Source organism: Cervus canadensis, chromosome 11 (genome assembly GCF_019320065.1).
Source record: "Cervus canadensis isolate Bull #8, Minnesota chromosome 11, ASM1932006v1, whole genome shotgun sequence".
NCBI lineage: Eukaryota > Metazoa > Chordata > Mammalia > Artiodactyla > Cervidae > Cervus > Cervus canadensis.
In genome coordinates this window covers 38,481,341-38,508,630 of record NC_057396.1, presented here as the reverse complement: position 1 = coordinate 38,508,630, position 27,290 = coordinate 38,481,341, and the positions used below count along the sequence as shown (strand labels likewise).

General features: G+C 39.1%; 1 protein-coding gene across 1 annotated transcript; it reads left to right on the top strand.

The window, feature by feature from the left end:
- The first annotated feature begins 76 nt into the window (after positions 1 to 76).
- CTR9 (CTR9 homolog, Paf1/RNA polymerase II complex component) lies at positions 77 to 24,916 on the top strand. The gene is made up of 25 exons (XM_043481923.1): positions 77 to 691; positions 2,006 to 2,104; positions 3,910 to 4,149; positions 4,656 to 4,773; positions 5,737 to 5,826; positions 6,796 to 6,944; positions 8,029 to 8,136; positions 10,907 to 11,014; positions 11,121 to 11,357; positions 11,575 to 11,664; positions 11,770 to 11,898; positions 12,004 to 12,187; positions 13,645 to 13,733; positions 14,551 to 14,736; positions 14,817 to 14,904; positions 15,042 to 15,190; positions 17,251 to 17,367; positions 17,508 to 17,653; positions 18,568 to 18,639; positions 19,169 to 19,304; positions 19,456 to 19,602; positions 19,960 to 20,117; positions 21,159 to 21,255; positions 21,466 to 21,578; positions 23,846 to 24,916. Exons 1-25 carry the CDS (start codon positions 647 to 649, stop codon positions 24,270 to 24,272), a joined length of 3,522 nt encoding a protein of 1,173 aa, XP_043337858.1. The 5' UTR covers positions 77 to 646; the 3' UTR covers positions 24,273 to 24,916.
- Positions 24,917 to 27,290: the final 2,374 nt, after the last annotated feature.

Below are 27,290 nucleotides of genomic sequence, written 5' to 3'. Positions count from 1 at the left end.
CAAGGGCTTCCCTTATAGCTCGGTCGGGAAAGAGTCTGCCTGCAATGCAGGAGACTTGGGTTCGATCCTGGGTCAGGAAGATCCCCTGGAGAAGGAAATGGCAACCCACTCCGGTATTCTTGCCTGGAGAATCCCATGAACAGAGGAGCCTGGCAGAGTCGGACACTACTGAGCGACTTTTCACTTCACTTCTGACCCATGTCAGTCAGCGGCCAGGCCCCGAATCCGAGCCTCATTCGCCCCTAAGGTGGGCGGGGCGGATACGCCCTCCACCTATTTATCCCCGCTCCTGGGCGGCTTCAGGTTCAATAGCCTCAGGCCCTCGGAGAGGTAGGACTACGAATCTTCCGAACCCTCCTTTAAAATCGGGGAATCTAAGCCACTGGAGGAGCGTTCTCAACGGACAGGCCCTCCCGCGGGGAAAGTTTCCGGGGCAGGGGGCGGGGCTGCCGGAAGTCGCCGGTCGCCGTCTGCTGTTCGTTGTTTGAGCGGCTGACGGGAAGGAGAAGCCGGAGCTCCGGCGGCGCTGCGGGGCTGCAGTCACGACCGGAGCCCGAGCCGCCGCTAGTCTCTGGACGGGCTATAAGCCAGGAGTACCGGCTGTGGAGAGGCGGGGCCCGACGCCCGCTCCCCTTCTCATCTCACCATGTCGCGGGGCTCTATCGAGATTCCCCTTCGGGACACTGACGAGGTAAGTGTCGAGCATGGGGGAGGGTGGGGGCCGTTAACTTGGACGATCTCCCCTTCCCCCTTTCTCTCGACTTTGCTTCCGAAGTAAGAGCATTCTCTCTCCCAGATCGAACCCCCCTACCGAAGCTCCGACCACTTCTTCCCCAGCCCCGGCACCCTCCCAGGCTGGGAACATCAAGTCCCCGAAGCCTTGAGGCCACCCCGAGAAGGAGTTCTTGAAAGTTCCCCTCCTACCTGTTCGTATTTGACAGTCCTCTGCTCTTCCTAATTCAGAGGCGCGGGAGTGTGAGTGAGCGTGATCAAATGTGAGGCACCTCACAGGTCATAGAGATGGACACTTATGTCACTGTGTTCTCTCTGCTGCTCAAACTAAGTATCTCTCCCCGGGAATATGTAGGATGTCGCCCTTCCTCCCTTAGAAACGCGAGTGTCGCTGCACAAGGCTCTCTCAGCCAAATAGAGACCACAAGCCGCTGCTGTGTGCTGGTAGAATTGCCCACTCTCCCTTCCAGTCTCCTCTTTTATGGATGTCCAGTAGCTTGTCTGAGTAAAGCTCTCAGAACTGGTGTTGTTTTATTGGCTATCTCATATTCCTGTTTGTTTGATTGAGGTACAATATTGAGATGTGTTTCACTTACCATAAAATACAGTGGTTTTTAGTAATATTCACAAAGCAGTGTAACCACCACCACGATCTAATTCTAGGAAATTTTTCTACTGTTATTTTTGTGCCACAGTCAGGAGTGTGTGTGACACAAATGCTGCCTCCATGATGAATGTGTGCAGTGGCAACTCAAGATTGCCTTGCTTCTAGGATTGTGCTTCTTGTCAGACCAATGGCATCAGAGTCTTTGGGGTGCTTATCTACATTTTACCTGCATTATGCATTAAGCAGAGTTTCCTTTCATTTTTTTCAGAGCTTTTTATAGTTCTAGTGATTTGAAGACAGCTAGCAGGATTTGTTTGCTATGCTTTTACTTTACTATTCCATGTAATGTATTTGGCATATGCTCCTTAAATATTTCTTAACATATACTTGTTTAGCCTTACAGAAAGTGAACACAAATCCTATGTATTTAAAAAAAAAAATTCTATAACCAGACTGATGAATCTCTGGGAAAAGCGCAGTCAGAGGAGAAACATGAATTTCAAAAAGAAAAACAGGGACTTCCCTGGCACCTTGTGGTTAAGACTCTGCATTTCCACTGCAGACGGCACAAGTTCGGTCCCTGATTGGGATATAAGATCCCACATGCTGTGGTGGCATGGCCAAAAAAAGAAAAATAAGAATTAAAACCTACATTTTGTATTTTAGGTCATTGAACTTGATTTTGATCAGTTGCCGGAGGGAGATGAAGTTATCAGTATTCTGAAACAGGAACACACACAACTGCACATATGGATTGCTTTGGCGGTGAGTATTCATGTAACAAATACTTTTTATATGTCAACTGGAAAAAAATATGTGGTTTCTGTTTTCAGATACAGTAATAGCCAGCTTGGGTGAATGATAGTACCAAGTATGTGGAAGTTAATTATATTATATTCCAGTTTCCTAAGTGGTCTGCTGGCCTCTGGTAAATTAGAATATGTTGGTAAAATTCACTTAAGCCAAATAGTACTCCGTATTGAACATTTGATTATTTAGTGGTTATTCAGTGAGGACTGGCTTATGATTTGTAAATAAACTGAGAAAAAACAAAGTGCCACAATGTAAACAGTCTAACACCCTCTACACTCCTCAGTACTAGCTGCATGATTATGTTTCTTTTTTGTGGGAACATTATAGGAAATGATTATAGTAATGAAATATAGTGAATACTTTAATCATTATTCCTAAGCAAGTTCGCCACAGGTCACTTTTCATGTAAGGATATAAACAAGGCATCTAATGTTACCTTGAATAGTCAGAGAAATAGATCTGGAATTAGGTTTGTGTCCATTGCTCAAGCCTAACTCTTGAGTTTCTTAGGCATGGATTTACAGAGAGGTACTATCAGTGACAAGCAGTGCCTTCCTGACTCGAAGTGCTAAGTTTTCTCAGTCTTTGGAAAACAGGCCATTAATGCTTTTCACTCATTTTTTTTTAAAACCAGAAGGGTACTTAAGTTTTTTTTTTAGTACGAATGCCTCCTTTCACAGCACTTATATGAAAATTGGAGTCTTGCAGGGTTAGCATGACACCTGTAGTAAGATAAATTCATGAACCATTGTGGGCTACAGGTTGTTAAAACAAGAAAGAATGTAGGCTTTAGGTTTAGAAAGGCCTTTGTTCAAACTCCAGCTCAGCTGCTAATTCCGTGACCTTCAACAAATGATCTATCTTCTGAGCCTATTTCCTCATCTAAAATAGGAGGTTGTTAACACTGAATTAAAAGATAGTTGTACAGATTAGAGATAATGTCTGTGAAACTCCTGGCATTGTTTATGGCCCAAAGTAAGGGGCTAATGATGGATATTCCTTATATTATTAACAAATGAAACAGATATCCACAGAAGTTATTCAACAGGCCCAAAGTCATAGATAATTTTTGGTGGATCTAGAACTAGAACCCAAGTTTTTTGTTTGAAATTCTTTATACCTCTCACTATTTCTTTCTCTCTTTGGCTCTGATTTAGTTTGAAATCAATTATTGCTGAGTAAGGCGATGGAAACATTTGTAGTGATTTTAATTTTTTAAGCAACTTGATTAGGCTGTAGTAAACTGCAAACGTGACTGAGCTACTGAATACAACACAGACATTTGAGAAGTTTTAGCACATATATACACCTGTGAAATGATCACCATATTTAAAATAACACATATATCCATTGCCCCTGAAACTTTCCCCCCAACTCTCCCTTCCCCACCCTCCCATAGTGCCCAGGCACTTATTATTATGTATGATCAGGTAAATTAAGTCAGATTTCTTTGAATTTATGAAAGAGGAAAAAAATGCCAAATGAAAGCAAAATAGTGCCCATGCAAGCCCTGATCAGCTTTCTGTCACTGAAGATTAGTTTGAGGTTTATCCACATAGTCGCATATATCCAGTAGCTCCTTTTACTGCTGAGCAGTAGCCATTGTACAGATAGACCACGGATTGTCCGTTCACCTTTTCATCAACAGTTTGTTTGTTTCCAGTTGGGGCCTATTACATATAAAGCCTCTGTAAACATTTGTGTACAACTTTTTGTATGGACATACAATAATTCTAACTTGATTATTTGCCTTATAGCTGGAATACTACAAGCAAGGGAAAACAGAAGAGTTTGTCAAGTTGTTGGAAGCAGCGCGTATAGATGGCAATTTGGATTATAGAGACCATGAAAAAGACCAGATGACTTGCTTGGATACATTGGCGGCCTATTATGTTCAACAGGCTCGTAAGGAAAAGAATAAGGACAACAAGAAGGATCTTATTACACAGGCAACCCTATTGTATACAATGGCAGATAAAATTATTATGTATGATCAGGTAAATTAAGTCAGATTTCTTTGAATTTATGAAAGAGGAAAAAATTGCCACATGAAAGCAAAATGTGTGTAATAAGCAACAGAGTTTCTAAAAAAAATTTTTTTTAATATGGTTGATAAAAATAGTCAAAAAGGAGAAGGGTTCCTTATTAAAATAGAAATTTCTTATACTGTTGAATTAATATGGGCAGATTTAGCATAGAAATTTATAAACATGTTGAGTTGGTAATTCTAACATCCTCAGGTGAATTTCAAATGTATTTTAAGGAGTTTGAACTTTTCATTTTGTCATTTTTCCTGATATAGACAACTTGCATTTTGGGATAATTTCTCAATTTGTAATTAACAATTGCTTACTGATAGTTTAAACACACTATAGTGATAGAGGAATTTGTGTGATGTTCAACTTCTCTCCTGTATGGTTTTCATTTTCATGTTACACATTTGTCTTAAATCATGGTTAGTCCTGGGTAAAGTCAAGTGTAAAATGGTACATTACTTTTTCAGAACCATTTGTTGGGAAGAGCCTGCTTCTGCCTTCTTGAAGGTGACAAAATGGATCAAGCTGATGCCCAGTTTCATTTTGTACTCAACCAGTCTCCAAATAATATTCCAGCACTGCTTGGTAAGTCATTTTCAGCAACCATCTTAGGAATCTTTATTTTTCAGCATGTGCCTAAAATACATCTCTTTGTTGATAGCTCCTTAGTAACTGGGCTGGGCAGCAAAATAGAAGAGCTTTACCTTATTAAAAATAAAACCCTCATGGGATGGGGAGGCGACTTCCCTGGTGGTCCAGTGGTTAAGAATCCACCTGCCACTGCAGGGAGCATGGGTTCAATCCTTGGTCCGGGAAGATTCCCCATGCCATGGAGCAGCTAAGCCCATGTACCTCAACTACTGAGCCTGAGTGCTTTAGAGCCTGTGCTCCACAACAAGAGAATCCACCACAATGAGAAGCCCGTGCACCGTAAAAAGGAGCTCCCATTCACTGCAACTAGAGAGATCCTACATGCAGTAACAAAGACCTAGTGCAGCTAAAAATAAATAAAATTTTAAAAAGCAAAAAAACTGGCCAGCCTGCCACCTGCGGGCACCAACGCGCAAAAAAAAAAAAAAAAAAAAAAAAAAAAAAAAAAAAAAAAGAGAAAAAAAAAAAACTCTTGTAGGGAGTTCCCTGGTGGTCCATTGGTTGGGACTTAGTGCTTTCATGGCCAAGGATGGCCAAAAAAACAAAAACGGAAAAAACTTATTGCAGTAGATCATCATTTCTGTTGAAATTACAGAAATAGAATATATACTAGTTAAGCATAATTTGTAATCTACTTCTAGAGAATCAGTAAACAATCTATTTGGACAACTCTAAGCTAATTTTTGTTTTATAACATTTCACATAAATATAGGACTATTCTATTTATAGACATAGGCTAATACATCCTTATGGAAAGCAAGTTTAAATATGAAATCATTTTTACTATTTTTGATTGTTTTTTACTGGGAGATATATTTGATCTAGGTGAGTTAGTGGAGAGTATATAACACTTGAGTTCTTTAATAAGTGCATGTTTATTTTTAAAAATCATTACAGGTAAAGCTTGCATTTCTTTCAACAAGAAGGATTACAGAGGCGCTCTAGCTTACTATAAGAAAGCTTTGCGGACTAACCCAGGTTGTCCAGGTAAAAGAAAAACTTCAAGTCTAAGCTGTAAATGATCCAACTTAAAATATTGATATTTGATTCAAAGGCTGAGTAGAAGTAGTTCTTAATACATCTTTTTGCCCTATACTTTTTTCTTTCCAAAATCACATTCATTTAGCAAATTTTAAATTAAATGTCAAGTGTTTCCAGAAGGAGAGGGGTGTCAGACTGTGTCAAATTCTGTTGTTAGGCCAAGTAAAATAGGGAATGAAAGTTGCTCATCGGATCTGGCAACATACAAATCATTAGTGACCTTGATAAAAGCAGTTCTGTTGGAATGATAGAGGTGAGATACTCCTCAGAGTGGAGTCCAGAGAGAAAAGGGAAGGAAAGGAATTGGAGGCAGCAAGTGTAGAATCTAAGGAGCTTGACTTTCTAGGGAAAGTAGGAATGAAGTGACACTGGAAAGAGAAATGGAATCAAGAGAGGATTTTTTAGGATAGGAGAGTGTGTATGGATGAGAATGATCTAGTTGAGAGGGAAATTTTGATGATGCAGGAAAAAGAGGGGAGGGTTGCTGGTGCAGTGACCTTAGATGAGAAGGGGTAGCATCTAGTGAGCACTGGAGAGGTTGGCCTTTGATAAGAACATGGTTGACTTTTGGCATGGCTTTGAAATTGGGAAGCATTTATAAGCTTAGTTCTGCAGATGTGCATGTAGCCAGTCACTTTATTTAAGGCTATAATGAAGCTCTGTTTAAAAAATTGCTCTTTAAAAATTAGATCTTGAAGGTACAGTATAGCCAGACATATTGGAAGACTGACCTCCAGTTTTCCGACCTCCAGTGAAGCCAAGATTGTGATACACCCAGAGATTTTATAGTGTGATTGTATTGAGGTTAATTCTGGGATTTTGCAACTTAAAAATAGTGTTTAAGCATTTTAAAAAATTTGAATCCCAAGAATGCCTTAGTTTGACAGGCTAAATAACTTGATTTTATTTTTGTAGCGGAAGTTCGTTTAGGAATGGGCCATTGCTTTGTGAAACTTAACAAACTGGAGAAAGCTCGTCTGGCATTCAGCAGAGCCCTGGAACTCAATTCCAAGTGTGTGGGAGCATTGGTGGGACTGGCTGTTCTAGAACTCAATAATAAAGAGGTGTGTGATTAAAAAAACTGTTTAGTTTCTGACCGTTTTGTCAAGTGAATAGTATTAAATTATATATTGAATTATATCTCAACAGAGCTGTTAAAAAATGCAATCTTTTGGAGTCTTTTCTATTATTTGCCTTGGGGATTAGCAGTAAAGTGTTTAGGACAGTGATATCAAGTATATTTACTACATTCACCCAATTTCAAAGGGCAGGAAATGCTTTCCAGTGGCAGTGTTTCTGCAGTAAAGTCTGTTAAGAAAGCTAAATTCTCAAAGTTTAACTCACTATTTGAATTTATTTCCATTATTTTTCCTTTAATTTTTATAGTTTTAAAGTTTTTTTATAAATTTTTATAGTTTTCCATTTGCGTTATTACAAAATCTTGGCTATATTCTTCATGTTGTACACTACATCCTTGAACATAGCTTATGCCACCCACTTCCCAACCCCTCTATTGTCCCTCCCCTCCCTAACTGGTAACCAGTAGTTTGTTCTCTATATCTGTGAGTATGCTTCTTTTTTGTTATATTTACTAGTTTGTTGTATTTTTTAGATTCATACAGCATTTATCTTTCTGTGACTTATTTCACTTAATGTAATGCCTTCCAAGTCCATCCATGTTGTTACAAATGGCAACATTTCATTCTTTTTTATGGCTGTGTTGAATTCCATTGTATGTATATGTGTGTGTATCACATCTTTATCCATTCATCTGTTGATGGACACTTAGGTTATATATCTCGGCAATTATAAATAATGGTGCTATGAACTTTGAGGTAGTGTTTCCTATTAATATTTTTGTTTTTTCAGCTGTATACCCAGGAGTGGAATTGTTGGGTCATATGGTAGTTCTATTTTTAGTTTTTTCAGAAACCTTCATGCTGTTTTTATAGTGGCTGTGCCAATTTATAATCCCACCATCACTGTTTGAAATTTTTTATTGCTGGTGAGAAAGTTAAAACGAACTATATTTTGGTATCTGAACTTAGATTTGTATAATCTTATTTCTTCAGACTAGAAAGGAAACTTTGAAAAAGTGCTATTTAAGTAATGTTTCACTCATCCCTGCCATCACTGTGTTTCTCTTAGGCTGATTCCATCAAAAATGGTGTCCAACTTCTTTCCAGAGCCTATACTATTGATCCTAGCAACCCTATGGTATTAAACCACTTAGCAAATCACTTTTTCTTCAAAAAGGTAGGAGAAATCATTTATTAAAGTTGTTTAATTTTAAATCCTTATCTTTGCTTTTCTGCACTGCGGTTGACACTTTATCTTTTTAACTTCAAAAGAAATTTGAATCAAGAGAGTTTTTTCAAGTTAGAGTTTGTATTAGTATCTAGGTATGTCTGTCTATTCATTCAATCATTTAATAATTATTGACCCTGTATACTGTATCCAGTGTTGTGATGGAGGTGTGAAATTCAGTAAGACAGTTTTTGCACTCAAGGAGTTCAGTTTCATAGAAAACCCAGACTTGTGAACAAATGTAAATGTAAAAATAAAGGTCTCTACCCTGCTGTGGTAGAGAAATGAAAGAGGAAATGATTAAGTGGTTAAGAAAAGTGTTTACCACCAAGAAGGAAAACGCTCTTGAGCTACGTTTTTAGAAGATGATCACTAGGTAGCTGAAAGAAGAAAGGCACAGCTCTATGAAATAGTCTTAGTAGTTTCTTGCTTGTTTATTTTTGTATGTTGATCATGATGTCATTTTTAAAGTTGTCACTAATTCTGTTAGAGCAGTGGCATTCTAGATTTCTCAAATACTAGAAGAGTTTTTATATAATTGGTAAGCATGAGTTCAATAAGTCATTTTGCAACTAGGTACTAAATTATACCAAGAACTTGAATTAAATAGCAATTTAAGTAAAAGTTCACAAAACTACATCCATCCTTATTAGTAATAGATGCTATATTGCTGTTATTGTTGCTGTTGGTATGCATTCTATCCTTACTAAATGCCAAGTACTGTTAAAAGTGCATGCCATGAATTTATGTAATATTCAAAACAATCCTGTGAGATAGGTAATATTTTCTTAATTTTGTGGATGAGTCATGGAAGCGGAGTTAATACACTGAGGTCACACAGCTGTTAACCATGATGCTTTACTCTCCCTGGCTATAGAAGCATACTCCCCTTTCATGGTGAATTATTAATTAAGCTTTATGCTATAGCTGTTACAGTACTAAAAGGCAACTACTTAAGGAGAAGAGGGAAATGTTTTAAAAGTAAATGAAGTGTTACTGTTTTAAGATAAAACATTTACACAAGTTAGATTGGTTTTTATTGGAAAAAAACAACAAAAAACTGAAGACTAATGATTCTGAATATTTGAGTGCATATCTAGTAGTCAGTGCTTACAAATGTTAGAACAGTTTCCTTGAACCAATGAGAATAATGCATTTTTAATTTTCAATGCTAGTCACCCTTCCACTGCTGAAGATAGAGACTTGCTTCTACTGAGCACAATTAGTATATTCAGAACCTTAAAGATTACCTAGGTGAAATATGTAAATCAAGGGAGTCTGTTTGAGTGTTACTGAACAGCTGATCTATGATCAGTACTGTGCTGGGTGTCATGAGGTCCTCTTGCACTGAATATATGTCTGTAAGGTTTACAGAGCATGTTTACATATGTTTTCTCAGTTTGTCATTAAAACAGCTGTAGAAGGTACACAGGCTATTTCCATACCCTCATTCCAGTGAACAAGATATAAATTTAGCTAAAGGCTGTGTCATGTAATTAAAAGTCTGGAGTTTGAATCACTTAGTTCAGATTCTGGCATCACCATTATATATAGTTCCTTGGCTTTGGGCCAATATACTGATTTCCCTAAACCTTAATTGCCTCACTTGTAAAATAGTAATAATACCTACTTTATAGGATTTGAGGGGTGGTAGTTAGGGTTGTTAAATGTAATATCCGTATTACATACTTACCTAATGGAAAACAGTCACTGTTAAAAGCTGCAATCCCATTATTATTTATAATATAAAAAAAATGTCAAAAGCTTTACACATCAGACCAGATTTCTGGTCAGATGAATAAAACACATTCCTATTAAAACTGAAATGTTGTTTCTACCCCTGATGTATGAACTCTGACTTTGAGACACTTGGCAGATTAATCAAAAGGAAAGTCAAATCTAGTAGAAAGGTCATGACCCATGCATTCAAATAGAGTTATATGCAGGTCCAGGTGCTGGTACTTGTTATTTTCATGTGATAGAACATATCCTTGGAGTGGGGAAGAAAGTAAACTGAGATTCTAGCTTTTCACTTTGGGTAACAAACTTGTTTCTATTTTCCCATCAATAAAATGGTAATAATGACATACTTTGCAGGGAAGGTTGATTAAGCTTAGAACTTAAGTATACCTAGCAGAGTACTTTGGATATAGTGAAAGTGTAGTCGCTTAGTTATGTCTGATTTTTTGCAACCCTATAGACTGTATCTCACCAGACTCCTCTGTCCATGGAATTCTCTAGGCAAGGATACTGGAGTGGATTGCCATTTCCTTCTCTGAGGGATCTTCCCGATCCAGGGATCAAACCTGGGTCTCCCACATTGCAAGCAGATTCTTTACCATTTGAGCCACAAGAGAAGCCCTTGAATATAATAGTTCTTATTAAATCATAACTGCTCCCATTACTTTTAATAAGGGACTTAACTTCTCTTGGGTTTTCTTACCACAAAAATAGGCCTGATGCTTCAAAGGATTATTGTGGGGATTAAATGAAGTAATAGACATACTGAGCAAATGTTAAGTACTATACAAATGTTAGTTCCCATCTTCCCTACATTTATCAGCACGGGTAGTAAGGAGAGTGATTTGTAAATATGGGTACAGTGCTGTTATTGTTAATTCAGTTAACAAATTTTAAAGTGAAATTTGAGGAACCCTATGACTGAGACCAGTAGAGTTGTTGGAGCTCACCCATTGATTTTTGGGTCTTCCTTGTTCAGGATTACAGTAAAGTCCAGCACTTGGCTCTCCACGCATTCCATAATACAGAAGTGGAGGCCATGCAAGCAGAAAGTTGCTATCAGTTGGCTAGATCATTCCATGTCCAGGTAAGTTAATTTTATACCCTGGAGTGTCTTAATTCTTTAATGGTTTTCCAGATCTTTTAAAAACTTTTGTATGTATTGTTGGTCTTGTTTTATTTTCATTTTTTAGGAAGATTATGACCAAGCTTTCCAATACTACTATCAAGCCACACAGTTTGCCTCATCCTCTTTTGTGCTGCCTTTTTTTGGTTTGGGACAAATGTACATTTATCGAGGTGACAAAGAGAATGCATCTCAGTGCTTTGAGAAAGTTTTGAAAGCTTATCCTAATAATTATGAAACCATGAAAATTCTTGGCTCTCTATATGCTGCCTCAGAAGACCAAGAAAAAAGAGATATTGCCAAGGTACATTTTTAAAAGTCTTAGTTATTTTCTGGTAGCTATCCCTAGATGCTCATTTTTTGTTATTGCTTATAGAAATATATTGAACTCAGTTTTGATAGCTGAGTTTGTTCCAGTTGAAATAACAGCTGACATTAAACAGGGTAGAGTAGCTACCACGTCTTACTTTCATAGCCTAGAGTTGGAATGCCTTAGCTTAATGATCTCTTTTTTATCCCAGGGCCATTTGAAGAAGGTCACAGAACAGTATCCTGATGATGTTGAAGCTTGGATTGAGTTGGCACAGATCTTAGAACAGACTGATATACAGGTATTTGATCACATTTTTCATCTACCTAATGTGTTTTTGGTAAGTCTGGTATAGTGTTTCTCTCCTTTTCACTTACACCTTATTCCGTCCACCATGAAAATACAGGGTGCTCTGTCAGCCTATGGAACAGCAACACGCATCCTTCAGGAGAAAGTGCAGGCCGATGTCCCCCCAGAGATTCTGAATAATGTGGGTGCCCTTCATTTCAGACTTGGAAATCTGGGTGAGGCAAAGGTAGGAACGAAGGACTACCTTCTTTTGAACTGTTAAGTTCACTGCACACTTTTTTCGATGTATCAACCAAGTCTTCACAATGTAATTTTCTTTTCTTTCTCCTAGAAATACTTTTTGGCATCTTTGGATCGTGCAAAGGCAGAAGCTGAGCATGATGAACATTATTATAACGCCATTTCTGTTACAACGTCATACAATTTAGCCAGGCTGTATGAGGCGATGTGTGAATTCCATGAAGCTGAAAAACTATATAAAAACATCTTACGGGAACATCCTAATTATGTTGACTGTAAGAATTTTAAACTTTATTTTTTGTGTATTAAATGCTCACAACAGCAGCAAAAATTAGCCTGGAAAAAATCTTTCTTGGAACTAATAATAAACAGTTTTAGGGAATTTCCTGGTGGTCCAGTGGTTAGGATTTCTTGATTCCACTGAAGATTAATTCCCTGTTCGGGGAACTAAGATCCTGTAAGCCACACAGTGCAGCAAAAAAAAAAAACAACCTATTGAAAAACCAAAACCAAGTCTAAAGGTTATACCTTTTTTTCAAAGCAGATTTGTGGCCTTAAAAAAAAAAATGCAGCTTCACTTAAATTTATCCTGGAAACAGAAGGAAACAACTGAAAACCAGTGGGACCATATTTTATAGACTAGTCCCTCTTCAGTGGGTCAGCTACCTTTGCTAGGCTTTTAACAACTCCTTGACATATTTGGTTATGTTTATCTTTATGGTGGGTCCTGTTTTGATTTATAGTGTTTATAATAGTCATAAAGGACAGTGCCTTTCCTGGAAATAATTATTCCTAAAAATGTTCTACCTTGAGTTTTTGCAACCTGAACAGTGTGAAATTTGAAGTTTCTAACTAAAAATAATTTATATGCTGCACTTCCCTTAAAAGAACCTAAAGCTATGATGTTTTGACTCTGGTCAAATCAAGGGCTAGTAACTTGGCCCCTGTCATACCATTATGAATAAAAAAGTGATTTAAAATAAATGAGATTTTAGTTGAATTCCAGGCTTAATTTGAACTGAGTTGATAGGCAACTGTAAACCATCGTTGGTTTCTTGAGAGAGTGACATTTTCTGGAAAAAATAACAATTTGACATTTGTGTGGCACTCCTTGGTGGCTCAGATGGTAAAGAATATGCCTGCAATGCAGGAGTCCTGGGTTCAATCCCTGGGTCGGGAAGATCCCCTGAAGAAGGAAGGACAATCCACCGCAGTATTCTTGCCTGGAGAATCCCATGGACAGAGGATCCTGCCTCCTACAGTCCGTGGGGTTGCAAAGAGTTGGATACGATTGAGCGGCTGACACTTTAACTTTTAAAATCATTTAAGGGAAAGAGACATAGTTAGAGCCCAGGTTTTCTAACTAGTAATCCCTTAGTAGTATGTCTTCACTATTGTGTGATATGCCAAGCACAATGCTGTATATCAGAGAGAAATTGGAAACAAAACAATGCCAAGCTTTTAAAATAACTTAGCTTGAGATAATGACTTGATCCAGAGTGCCAGCTTGGGGAATGGAGTAGAAGAGAGAATCTGAGATTTCAAACAGGAAGGTTTGGTGGTGTCGAAGTTGCACTTTAACTTATTAGATATTTAATTAGTTATATCGATGCTTGATATTTTTTCACCTGTGATGTGTTAATGAAAAGCAATTATTTTAAAAGTACAACTTTAAAATTATGATCCTACTTTATAGCTAATATTTTAAACATAAGAACTTGTGTATTTTCAGGCTATCTGCGCCTAGGAGCAATGGCTAGAGATAAAGGAAACTTTTATGAGGCGTCAGATTGGTTTAAGGAAGCTCTTCAGATTAATCAGGTTGGTAATAATAACTCTTGGGTTTGAAAAAATAATTACTTCACCATTTTCCTTCAGTAAATCAGTTTTTTAATGGCTGTCTAGGTTGGCATCCCCTTTTTTTTTTTCATTTACTTTTTAAAGATACTAAAGGGCTTCCTGAGAGCTTAGTTGGTAAAGAATCAGCCTGCAATGCAGGAGATCCTGGTTCAATTCCTGGGTCAGGAAGATCTGCTGGAGAAGCGATAGGCTACCCACTCCAGTATTCTTGAGTTTCCCTTGTGGCTCAGCTGGTAAAGAATCTGCCTGCAATGAGGGAGACCTGGGTTTGATCCCTGGGATGGGAAGAGCCCCTGGAGAAGGGAAAAGCCACCCACTCCAGTATTCTGGCCTGGAGAATTCCACGGGCTATATATAGTCCATGGGGTTGCAGAGTCAGATACAGCTGAGCAACTTTTCACTTCACTTCAAAGGGTCTAGAGTCATCTAGATGTTTGGATTGTGGCCCACAGTAAGAATTAGATTTCGTGTCACAGCCTAGTACACACACACATGTGTATACAAACAGCTGAGATCAAAATTTTACAAATCAGTATGAGTTCTTGCCCTAGGCAGTGCGTTGATATTTTTACTGTATTCCATTTTATTGCATTTCTTATGCTAATAACTAAACACTAAATTGATTTTACAAGTCATTAATCCATCTCAGCTCTCAGTTTGAAAAACACTGTTGTAAATGTAGCCTATAAACCTCTCCAGGAATCAGCTGTTGTGGAAAGATGGTTGATCTCCGAATCCAAATTACAGATTTTGCTTCTTCTTATATGTGTGTTTTTAGGACCATCCAGATGCTTGGTCTTTGATTGGTAATCTTCATTTAGCAAAACAAGAATGGGGTCCAGGCCAGAAGAAATTTGAGAGGATATTAAAACAACCAGCTACTCAGAGTGACACTTATTCTATGCTGGCCCTTGGCAATGTCTGGCTTCAAACTTTGCATCAGCCCACCCGAGACAGAGAAAAGGTAATCTCTTTTCATTTCTTTAAAACAAAGTTGATGCTTACTTGATTCTTATTTGAATTTTTAAAATAATCTTTTTATAGGAAAAGCGTCATCAAGATCGTGCTCTGGCTATCTACAAACAAGTACTCAGAAATGATGCAAAGAATCTATACGCTGCTAATGGCATAGGTAATTATAAGATTTGGATATCCATAATTGTGAAATAAATGCTTTTGGAAGGATATTTGTAGATCAGAATTTCTCTCTAGTTGTTTTTTTGGCTACAAATAGGAAGTTCTAATTCCGTGAACCTTTTATAACTTTAGGAGCTGTTTTGGCCCACAAAGGATATTTCCGTGAAGCTCGTGATGTATTTGCCCAAGTAAGAGAAGCAACAGCAGATATCAGTGATGTGTGGTTGAACCTAGCACACATCTACGTGGAACAAAAGCAATATATCAGTGCTGTTCAGATGGTAATGTTTTATTTTTCAAAATATTTTTATTTTGTGGTCATTGTTGAGCAGTTGTTTTCTTAACCATTCTGGCCCCATCTGTTTAGAGGCTTATAATTTTATAAGGTTAAGACCAGTCTTTGAAGTCCAGACAAAGATGCGAGTCCTGACTCCACCATTAATTGCGCATCTTGGGCATGCCTCTGTAAGACAGAAATACTTGTACCTTCAGTTCAGTTCAGTCACTCAGTCATGTCCGACTCTTTGCGACCCCATGAACTGTAGTATGCCAGGCCTCCCTGTCCATCATCAACTCCTGGAGTTCACCCAAACCCATGTCCATCGAGTCGGTGATGCCATCCAGCCATGTCATCCTCTGTCGTCCTCTTCTCCTCCTGCCCTCAGTCTTTCCCAGCATCAGGGTCTTTTCAAATGAGTCAGCTCTTTGCATCAGGTGGCCAGAGTATCAGAGTTTCAGCCTCGACATCAGTCCTTGCAGTGAACACCTAGGACTGATCTCCTTTAGGATGGACTGGCTGGATCTCCTTGCAGTCCAAGGGATTAAGTCTTTTCCAACACCATAGTTCAAAAGCACCAATTCTTTGGCTCTCAGCTTTCTTTATAGTCCAACTCTCACATCCATACATGACCACTGGAAAAACCATAGCCTTGGCTAGACGAACCTTTGTTGACAGAGTAATGTCTCTGCTTTTTAATATGCTGTCTAGGTTGGTCATAACTTTCCTCATAGAATTTTATGAGGATCCAGAATGAAAAATACTTGGCACTAATTTGCCTAGCATAGCAGTAAGTGCCAGAAAATAGTGGGATTTATTACTCATTTGGGCTTCCCTAGTGGCTCAGCTGGTAAAGAATCCGTCTGCAATGCAGGAGACTTGGGTTTGATCCCTGGGCTGGGAAGATCCCCTGGAGAAAGGAACAGGTACCCACTCTAGTATTCTGGCCTGGAGCATTCCACGAACTGTGTAGTACATGGTGTCGCAAAGAGTTGGGCACAATTGAGCAATTATTCATTTGCTCATTTTATCCTCTTCCTTCTCAGATGAGAGAACTGCATTATGGAAAGATTAAAAGACATTTAAAAAGAAAAATCTCCCTCCATGGGGATAAGTTTTCATAGCTAGAGATTCTTGTTATGCTTTTCATATTTGTTGATTACTTGAAGTAAAAGAGTCATGCCCAGCATCTTTAGCATAGTGAGCATCTTTAGCATACCTAGTGAGAAAGGGAAAATGCTCTTATTGAAATTATTATGGCCAGAAAAAAAACAAGTTTCTGACCAAAGATAGAAGACATGAACAATCCAGGCTCTGGGAAGTAGTTAACCATTTTTTCTAAAAAGGATGAGTATTATTATTATTATTGGAAAGGTAAATAGTCACAAGGATTTACAGAACCCTGATTGCATATGGTAGTCTCAGAGGTTGTATTTTTGGAGATCAGCCTTCTTGGTCTGCAAATCAATTTCTAGGAATAGTCGGGGAAAAACCATCTAACCATCTTCACCGAGAAGAACTTGCCTATGACAGGATATGCGTGGTCACCAAGAAGAACTTGCCTATGACAGGATATGCGTGGTCATAAACTGACATGTTCGTGGCAAAATTAATACCAGTATTGCTATATTAATTTTACTAAGAAATTAACAACCAGAACTGTGAGGCTTCTCATATTGATTGCCAATAGGTTCCACCAGTCCTAAAGAAAGGTGGTAGAGCACCATAGGAGCCAGGTGTATGACTTCTGATAAATCATCAGTAAGTCTTTTCTAGATTGTATTGCTAAAGATACAAAAAAGACCTTCCGTTTCACCTTTCAGTGTTGGTCCAGATTTCAAATGGAAAGACTATTTCGAGTATGTAATTTTTCTTGTCATATTTCTATGTTGTGAAAATGTATGCTGGTGAATGTCAAGAATCAGTCTCAATTTAGTCTTTGAAATTAACCATCCAGAAGATAAAATACCTTTTCACATAGCTTTAAAATTGCTTGAAATTTTGTTATAAAATAATAGTATCATGTAATCGTTGTGCTTTAACTAACTTTTTCTCTTTTTGTAGTATGAAAACTGCCTCAGAAAGTTTTATAAGCACCAGAACACAGAAGTTGTACTGTATTTGGCCCGGGCCCTCTTCAAGTGTGGCAAGTTACAGGAATGCAAACAAACCCTGCTGAAGGTAAAAAAAGAGAACTCAATTCTGTGCTGGTTTGTATTTTTCACTCTGTTTTACACATGCTTACATGCCTAATACTCTTAACTAAAATTCTTTTCATGTCTTTATAACATATGAAAAATTTGCTTTGTTTTTATTTATAGGCTAGACATGTGGCACCCAGTGATACAGTTCTTATGTTTAATGTGGCCTTGGTCCTACAAAGATTAGCTACCTCTGTTCTGAAAGATGAAAAGAGTAATCTGAAGGAAGTACTTAATGCTGTGAAGGAACTGGAGCTTGCACACAGGTAAGATTTTGTACCTGTTTTCCAAACAACCTTTGAAATTGTTTGTTTCTTTAAACCCATATGTCTCAAAGGAGAATCATTCTCTAGTAGAATCATTCTGGCAACTTTTAAACCAAAGCAGACAGCTGCCACTAGATGATGTCAAACCATAGCCAGGATCCTGCTAGAATTGGATACTATAGCCCAACCCCTATAACTGGCTAGCTTTACAGACTTGCCCTAGATTTTTTATTAATCTGAGAGTAATATGACCCAGCATTTTACACACTAGAAACTTTTAGACTTCACTTATGTTGGTTTTACCTGTTATACCACTGTCTTCTTTGAGATATTAGTTTTCCTTGAGCTAAGATTAAGGCCTTTCCTCTTAAATAACTGAATAAGTTTATTTGGCTCAACTCAATTTATGTAACTTTATAGTATTTAGTTGGTAACTCAGTGTTTGTTAAAGTTAAAACCTGACATCTCTTCAGGTTTTATCCAACCTTCTTTTGAGTTCTTGTTTTAAGTAGTTCTTGCCTTGCCTAGTAAATTATATGTGCTTTCATGGCTTAAGCCTCCTAACCTCCGTGCTGACATATTTAGTAAATTTGGTGTTTAGTAAATATTAGTTGCTGGAATTGATTTTTGGTTGTTTGTGAATTTACTGGTAATGTTAAATATAACTTTATCTTCATGAACTTGCTAGTATTGCGTGGTATGTTATTTAGAGTTCTTTTTTAAGTAAGTTGTATATGTGTTTTTCCTATTGAGATGACAGCCCTTTGTGAATACATTTAAGTATTAAGTGTTCATTAATTTCAGTCAGAATGTAAGCCTTCTCTCAAACTTTTTTTTGAAAACAGATCAAAAATCTAAAGGGTCTGTTTCATTAATTTTTTTTTTTACGTATTTTATTTTCTCATTCCATTTAGGTATTTCAGTTACTTGAGTAAAGTGGGAGATAAAATGAGATTTGATTTGGCCCTCGCTGCTACAGAAGCCAGGTAATGTTATTATTTATGGAAGGTGACTTTGGGTGAGGTAGTGATACCCGTATGGACTGGGAGAGTGACACAGTAGTGAGGGATTCTGACCTTCTAGGCGTCAGTCTTTCACACTCCTCTCTGGGACGTTCCTCCCTGGGCCAAGGCTTTTTCTTGAGGGTTCTTTCAGGGAATATGCCAAAGTTAATTTAGTTCAAGTCTTGAAGTTATATGGGAAAAGACTTTTCTATTTCACTAACATCAGCTGTGTAGTCAGAATCAAGATACGATTCCCGACTATGTGAAGATATTGTTGGGAATCTTTTTAGCTGAGCTTTGGCAAGATAGTTATAATTTGTTAACTTAAAATAGTTGACAGTATTGGCTTATGAGAAATTAAGTTAATTTTGCTAATTAAGACTTCCTATAGGTGTCACCTAATGATCCTGCTTCAAACTTTTAAATATGTGTAAATAATGTAATGCTCTGAGTTTTTAAATAAAAAGTATACTAGCTGCATTTATATTTCTCGAAATTGGGAACGTTCTAGGCAATGTTCTGACTTACTGAGCCAGGCACAATACCACGTGGCCCGGGCACGCAAACAAGACGAAGAAGAAAGGGAGTTGCGGGCCAAACAAGAACAAGAGAAAGAACTGCTAAGGCAGAAACTTCTCAAAGAACAGGTATTTCTTGTGTTTGCTGTGATAACTAGAATTAAACGTGTGCATACATACACTTTGTATGTTAGAAAAAGTTCTTTTGATGATAGCCATGATTTTAGGGTCATAAGAACATTTTGACGAGATTTTTCCCTACCCTTTTTTCTCCTCATAGGAAGAGAAACGTCTCAGAGAAAAAGAAGAGCAAAAGAAACTTTTGGAACAGCGGGCCCAGTATGTAGAGAAGACCAAAAATATCCTTATGTTTACTGGAGAGACTGAAGCAACAAAAGAAAAGAAAAGAGGTGGTGGTGGTGGACGGGTAAGATATGACTCCAGCTAGAAATGAAGATAATTGATTAAATTCACTCAATATTTAGTTGAGCTTTGGCTTTCTTCTTTGCTAACGGATAGTCTTAAACACAGAGTGCTTTAAATGGTATCTAATATTTAGAAATGCACTTCAGTGTTAGTTTTAGTATCGTTTATCTTGTAGCAACCTTGCAGTTGATGATCTTTGCTATGAGAAACATTCATCCCAATTAGCAGTCTTCAGAGTATGGGCCTCACCATGCACCTTTTCCATGTGACTCAGAGGACTGATGGCATGAGGCCTATTTCATACAGCTGTATTCTACCAGCCAGGAAAGTGCTGACTGTGGTCTCGTTTGGATTTCAGCGTTCCAAGAAGGGAGGAGAGTTCGATGAATTTGTCAATGATGACACCGATGAGGACCTTCCTGTCTCCAAAAAGAAGAAGCGAAGAAAGGGCAGTGGTAGTGAGCAAGAAGGCGAGGAAGAGGAGGGCGGCGAGAGGAAGAAGAAGAAGAGGAGAAGGTAGTGTCATGGAATAACCTTTTAAATCACCTCATGAAAGTGGGAAAACACTGTTCACCTTCTGAATGTTAGGTTTAGAATTTGGGAACACCTGGTAATCTGTTAATCCACCCAGACAGAAACCTTTCATTCTCCTGCTTCCTACTTTAATCCTAAAATGGACCCCAATTACCAAACACTACAAATTTCCTTCTGAGAGCTCTGAGCCAGTCATGATTGCCTTTCTTATGTCTATAAAATTGCAATACTTAATTGGAAAACCTATGCAATTTAGAATGAGAAAAGTTAGTGGGTCCATGCCAACTGTCCATCTTAATAACTTACAAAAGCCCCGAACCAGTCAGTTTCTCTCTGTAAAATGGTGAGAGTCATGGCTCACTTCAAGTTTTACAGGATGTGTAAAATGTGAATTTAGCTGAAAGAAGGAAAGAAGGGCTTTTAATCCTCCCATGCCATCCACTGTTAGGATAAGTGATGCCTTGTCCTCTCTTACCTGGAGGGGCCCTTGAACTCTCCCACTCCTCTCATGGTGCTTCCCTGTCCAAGAACCTCCAGGATTACCTAAGCCTGTTCTTCCCAACCCGAGGCTGACTCTGCTTGTGGAATTCAGTCAGACACACTGACCTGTGGAATTGAAGCTATGGCTGAATATTAGCAGACCTAGGATGAGTAGTTGGGAAGGAAGGAAGAGGAGGGGGAAGATGCTGAGTCTGGAGCCTGGATCTTTTCTCACATCCTCTGTCACTCACCAAGGGCAAGATCTGAGCTTGTCTTACATTCATTGAGAGGGCTCAACAGTGACTCACGTAGTCAGCAGACTTTGCATAAATCCATGATTTATTTGTATGGCAGACTGCTGAGCCTTGTGCAGCAACTGTAAGTTGTGGCCTCTCCCCTTGAGGGGCGCACAGTCTGCTTGCAGTTAGCACCCGTAGAAAAGGGTGTTGAGAATGACTCATACTATTTGGATGGCAAAGAAGTCTTGGGCTTTATAGGCATATGAGTGAATCTTGACATACTTTCTTTTGGTATTCACTATAGACCTCCGAAGGGAGATGAAGGATCTGATGATGATGAGACAGAAAATGGCCCCAAACCGAAGAAGCGCCGTCCACCAAGAGCGGAGAAGAAGAAGGCTGTAAGTGTCCAACACGTTTTTGTGTCCCTGGTAGGCATAAAAGATGTCTGCTAGAATACATCCTTCTCCTGCAGTGTCTTCAAGCACAGACGCTTGTTTTTGAAGTTTGTTGGTTGCTGTTTGATTGTATCACTGCAGTGCAAACCCAATTTAACATGACATCCTAACAAAAGAGTCTTCACTAATCTATTATGTGTGTTCTTTCTTTAGCCCAAGCCAGAACGTCTGCCTCCTTCAATGAAGGGAAAAATAAAATCCAAAGCCATAATATCATCAAGTGATGATTCGTCTGATGAAGATAAACTGAAAATTGCTGATGAAGGGTAGGAATTTTTTGCTTGGTGTGTTCTCCTAATGAAAGATAACAGAGAGTGGTCACTGTGACAGAATGTCATCTCTGTAGTTTCTCAGAATCTTAGAACTGGAAGACACCTTATCACACACCTTATTCTGATCTTGTCATTTTGTCTACCAAATATTTGTCCCTTACAGAAGGAAACCTATTTTGAAACCTCCTTTCTTCATGGATATTAGTTGAAATTTTCTATATGACATCCTCCTACACAAAATGTATCATTTTACTACACTGCCATTGACTGGCTTAAAGTATTAGGAGTAGCTGGATCTTGATCACAGGAAGAGAGGCACTTTCTTGACCATTTCCTCCCTTGTCAGGCAGGGATGACTCAGCACTGCCTGCCTGTGGAGGGCTTATCCTGCACTCCTTTAGCTTACAGCCCACTTGGTCAAACAATATTCTGTTTTACTTGTCCTGAACTTGCCCCTGAAACTCCACGTTTGGATTCCTAGACTAGGACTCTTAATACCATACTATGCCTTGTTCTTCTGACGGCCATCATTTCACTGACGGCCATCATTTCATTCATTCATCCAACAGATATTTGAACATCCATGTTATGAGATGAGTGCTAAGTGCTCCGAGGAAAAAGACATTGACCCTGCCCAAAGGAATTTGTGCTTTAGAAACAATAGAGAATGACAGATAAACCAAAACTACATTATACTGGGGAAAGTGTTATCACTTATATTTTCCATTTATTGCTTGCCAGGGACCCTATGTAATCTGGAGTTGAAGTAGTGAGGGTTATTACTGAGATATATTTTGTAAAAGGTTGTTTAAGTCTTTTAGAAGAATAAAGAGTCCTAATCACCTGTACTTCAATTAAAAAAAAAAAAAAACAGTAGTAAAAAAAGCTTTTTAAATAAAAGCAAGAGAGGGAGGCCTGGTTGGTTAGAGGTGAGGTAGCAGTGAGAGGTTAGCATGTTGAAGGGGCTAGGGGTCTGCAGAGGGGCTAGCCTGGTAAGGTAAAGCATCTGTGAAGATGTTCGGTTCCTGTTTTCTCTGAAGATACTGGTTGACACAGATTTGGATTGCTTTTCTATAAACCACTGGCCCTTGCCCACAGTGTTATCCTGGTCCATTGATTAGAGGCGTGATGGTTAAACCCTCAGGAAGTGTTTCCTCCTTTAGCCAGATGGAACGGAGTGAATTAGATTCCAGGGGCCCAGTGGTACTTGGTGTATATACGGAATGAATATCCAGCATCCTCTTCTCCATCACGCTTCACATCCTTTCAGAGTGACCTGAGTTACATGATGTGTATCTAGGTTTCTTTCAGATGTAAACACAAAGACCCTCTCTTCAGTCTGTAGGGATGTTTTCATTGCTGGGTAGAGTAATCTGTTTCACCTCCATCACTCTTCTTAGACTGACCCTGTAGGATTTAATATTCCTTTTTTGGAATATTTGTCATGGAAACCAAAACCAAGGAATATGCCAGAGGAGAAACATGTCCCTCCTGGTGAGTGCAGTGCAGTAAGGGGTTGGGGTGGGCGGGGGGGGTGGGTAGCAGCTGTCACGGTGGTTAAGGGAAAGGGAATGTTTGTTCCTGCAGGAAGCCAAGATTCCTTTGCCACCACCATCCCGAGCATTAGCACAAATCCCTTCCCTTTAATATTTGGTATGTAGAGGAGAAACTTGGGCAAAAGTAAACAAGCAAGCAGCAGAACCCCCTTAGCCCAGCTTCCTATGCAGAGTAACTCTAGTCATGTTGGAAGGCATCAGAGCAGAAGCAAATCCCAGAATAGGAATGGTGACTTGGCTCCTTGGCCGACTCCTACACAGATGGGACAGGGGAACCCAACTCAGCCAGCCCTTGGAAGAGGGTTCATTCCTGAGTCTCTGCAGCCAAGTGAGGTCCTAGGTTTTACCTCTGCTGCTATGGATTTGCTTATAAAGATAAATGTATTCCTTCCTTACCTGATTTTACATGTGAAATTGAGAAATGCTTTATTCTGATGAAAGGTGCCTGGTATGACCAGTGAGAGTCATCCTTCACTGTTTTTATTCTGTCTTAGAGCTAAAGTGCCTTATTCTTTTCTCCTACTTAATCCCCTTTTTATTATGAACAGCATCTCATTTACCAAAAAAAGTACACCAAAGAAATATCATAGTACAAACACCAATCAGGTCCAGAATATTCTGCCCTTCTCTTTTAAAAGCGCATCCCCTGCTTGTCAGGTGTTGTCCGCCAGAGCCTGGCATGTAACAAGCATTTCTCTTTGCCAGGCATCCCCGCAACAGCCACAGCAACAGCGACTCGGATGAGGGCGAGCGGCGGAAGAAGGGTGCCTCCTCGGAGAGCGACTCGGACGAGAACCAGAACAAGTCCGGCAGCGAGGCCGGTAGCCCTCGGCGGCCCCGGAGACCCCGCTCTGATGAGGATTCGGACAGCGACCAGCCGGCCAGGAAGCGCAGGCCCTCAGGCTCCGAACAGTCGGACAACGAGTCCCTGCAATCAGGGCGGAGCCGCTCCGCAGGCTCTGAGATGGACTCCCGGCCCGCGTCTCCGAGCGCCGAGTCGGACCACGACTCCGAAAGAGCATCTGACAATGAGGGCTCCGGCCCAGGTTCCGGAAATGAATCCGAACCCGAGGGATCCAACAACGAGGCCTCAGATCGGGGCTCCGAACGTGGTTCAGATGATAGCGACTAGGCATTATTTCATGAATACGCTTCATCTCTGCAGAAAACTTTTTTTTAACATATGAAAGCTGTGATAAAAACATTTCAGGTGTTTGGTCCGTGGTGAAATTTTTCCTAAGGCAATTTTTTTCCCTATCCATTCGTACATTACTATGACCGCAAGAGATGTTTCCCGTGTTAGAGTCTAATATTTGAGTCTCTTGAGCAAAAGGTGACTACTCCTCATTATGGTACAATTCCACCTATCATATGTGAAAGCCCCAGAAAAATAAACCCACATGCTGAAGCATTCCTACAGAGTTTTGACTGCCTACAACAGTGGCGCACATGTCATCTTTGTATCTTAAGCAGTATACTGTTTGGATTTCTATTACAATCTTTACCAAGTGGTGTGAGAAACTTGGTGTTAATGTCTTTTTCCATTTCAAGCTTAGATGAAGAATATTTTTATTTTCTGGAGAAAGAGGTATCTACTGTATAATTGCACCAAAGTACAAATGAAAGGAAGGTGTTCTTCAGTAGGGTAATACTGCAGCCATGTAGATAAAACCACAGATACATCGTTTGTTAGGTTGACTAAGATGTGGGAAAATGCTTTTCTGTTAGTAGAATGCAAAGACCTACCTAAGCCACATAATAAAATTGTTTTACCAATTTTTATGTGTAAACTTTGTGTCATTTGGGGGGGCGGGGGAGGGCAGTACATTTGTATATGAAAATTTAGTATCAATAAATTGCAAATATTTAGAAGAACCTGAATTAAACTGAAGGCTGTTTACTCAAAAGTTTTGTAAATCTTTGTAGATTTCTGGAGTGTTTTTAAAGATGCAAGAAGCTGTTTATGGGGACTTTCTTGGCAGGCCAGTGGTTAAGTCTCTGGGCTTCTCATGTAGTAGGGGTGGGTTCAGTGTCTGGTTGGGGAACTAAGGTCCCACATGTAGTGTGGCTCAGCCAAAAAATTAAAAACAAAAAAACTACAGTAGCCAAGACATGGAAGCAACCTGAGTGTCCGTCAACAGATGAATGAATAAAAAAAATTAATATGTATAATGCATATACAATGCATTGTAATTGAATACTACTCAGTATTCCAATTGAATTGAATTCCAATTCCAATTGGAATACTACTCAGCCATAAAAAAGAATGAAATATTGCCACTTGCTGCAATGTTGACCTAGAGATTATCATACTAAGTGAAATAAATCAGAAAAGACAAATATATGATATATCTCTTATATGTGGAATCTAAAAAGTAGTAAATAGGAATTTGTTTACAAAACAAACAGACTGATAGACATAAAAAACAGTTACCAAAGGGGGAAGGAGAGAAGGGATAAATTAGAAGTATGAGATTTAAGAGATACACACTGCTATACAACCAGGATTTGCTGTATAGCATGGGGAACTATAGTCAATATCTTGTAATAACCTATAGTGGAAAAGAATCTAAAAAACTATATTCATAATATATACATATTCACAATATATATTCATATATATATGAATCATTTTGCTGTACTCCTGAAACTAACACAGTATTGTAAATGAACTATGTTTCAAAAGAAAAAGATGTTTTACTATGTAAGATCAGGTGCTAGTATGTATTTTTATTTTTAGTACATTTTGTGATTAACGATTTAAGGATTATCATTTTATGTAGCACTGAACAGTTTGTAAAAAGAACTGCAATTAGTCAGCAAGTATGAAATGCATTATAGAAGGCATTGAGAACAGAGATCAAATGTTTTTCCTCAAATGGAGTGATATTTGCACAGGTTATGGAGCAAAGGGAGAACAAAGTCAAGGCAAGGTATCCTGAAGGACAGACTTGAAGCAACTCACCCAGTGGAGAGTTAAGGAAGGTGTTCTCTGCATGTGCAACTCTAGGAACTAGAATAACTAAATGAGGGACGGTAGATACTAATCTCACCCCACCCCACCCCACCCCACCCACTGTGAAACTTGACAAGCCTGAGATTCAGAATCTATAATAGCAAAGGTGAGGTTCAGACTATACTTCAGGTCCTCTGTCTACTGTCTCCCTGCTTTTTCCAATATGTCACAAGTAACTTGGGGTGACATGTTAAATTATAAATCCAACTACTGGGTAATAGTCATTTCCTAAATGATGCCTCACTTCAAGCAATAACTAAACTCAAGTCTATTGGTAGAAGTTCCCTTGGAGAGCCATTTATGGAAAGATTTAACCTAATGAGGAGAGTGATTTCCCTTACACTCCACTGCCCACTTCAGGTTTTGACTAGGATGGTGCTTTGGAGTACAGTTCCAAAGCACTTTTGCACTTCTAAGTCAGTTCCACTTCGTATGGCTCTTTCTTCTAGGTAAGCCCTCAGATCCGCAGAATGGGAATATTCTCTGCCAGTCACTTTGGTCATGTCAGAAGCCACTGTGTGGGTTCTTCAGGTGCAGTTCCCTCTGGTCTTAGTGAGGAACCTGGAGACCAAGGAGCAGGGAAGGCCCCTGAGGACGGGGGAGACCCTTCTGACGAGGGAAACCTGACCGGCCTGCTGCCTTTGCTCTGCTGCTGCTGCTCTCCGGGACTCAGCAGCCCCACTGCCTGGAGCCTGTGTGTCTGGGTCCGCCTCTTCCTCTTTTTCTTTTTTTTGGAGGTGTTATTAACATATAATATGATGTTAGTTTTAGGTGATTTGATATTTGTTTTGCAAAATGATCACCACATTTGATCTAATTAACATCTGTCATCTGACATTGTTACAAAAATGGAAACAATATGGACATTCCTCAAATAATTAAAAATAGAACTGCCATACAAATGCAGAAATTCCACTCCTGCGTATTTATGAGAAGAAAATGAGACAGTAATTAAAAAAGATGTATGTCCTCACTATGTTATATAAGGGTTCCTGCGCCTCGCTGGCCTCCCCACCCCATGGCTCAGCGGTAAAGAATCTGCCTGCAGTTCAGGAGCACACTTTTGATCCCTGGGTCAGGAAGATCCCCTGGAAAAGGGCATGGCAATCCAATCCAGTATTCTTGCTGGAGAAT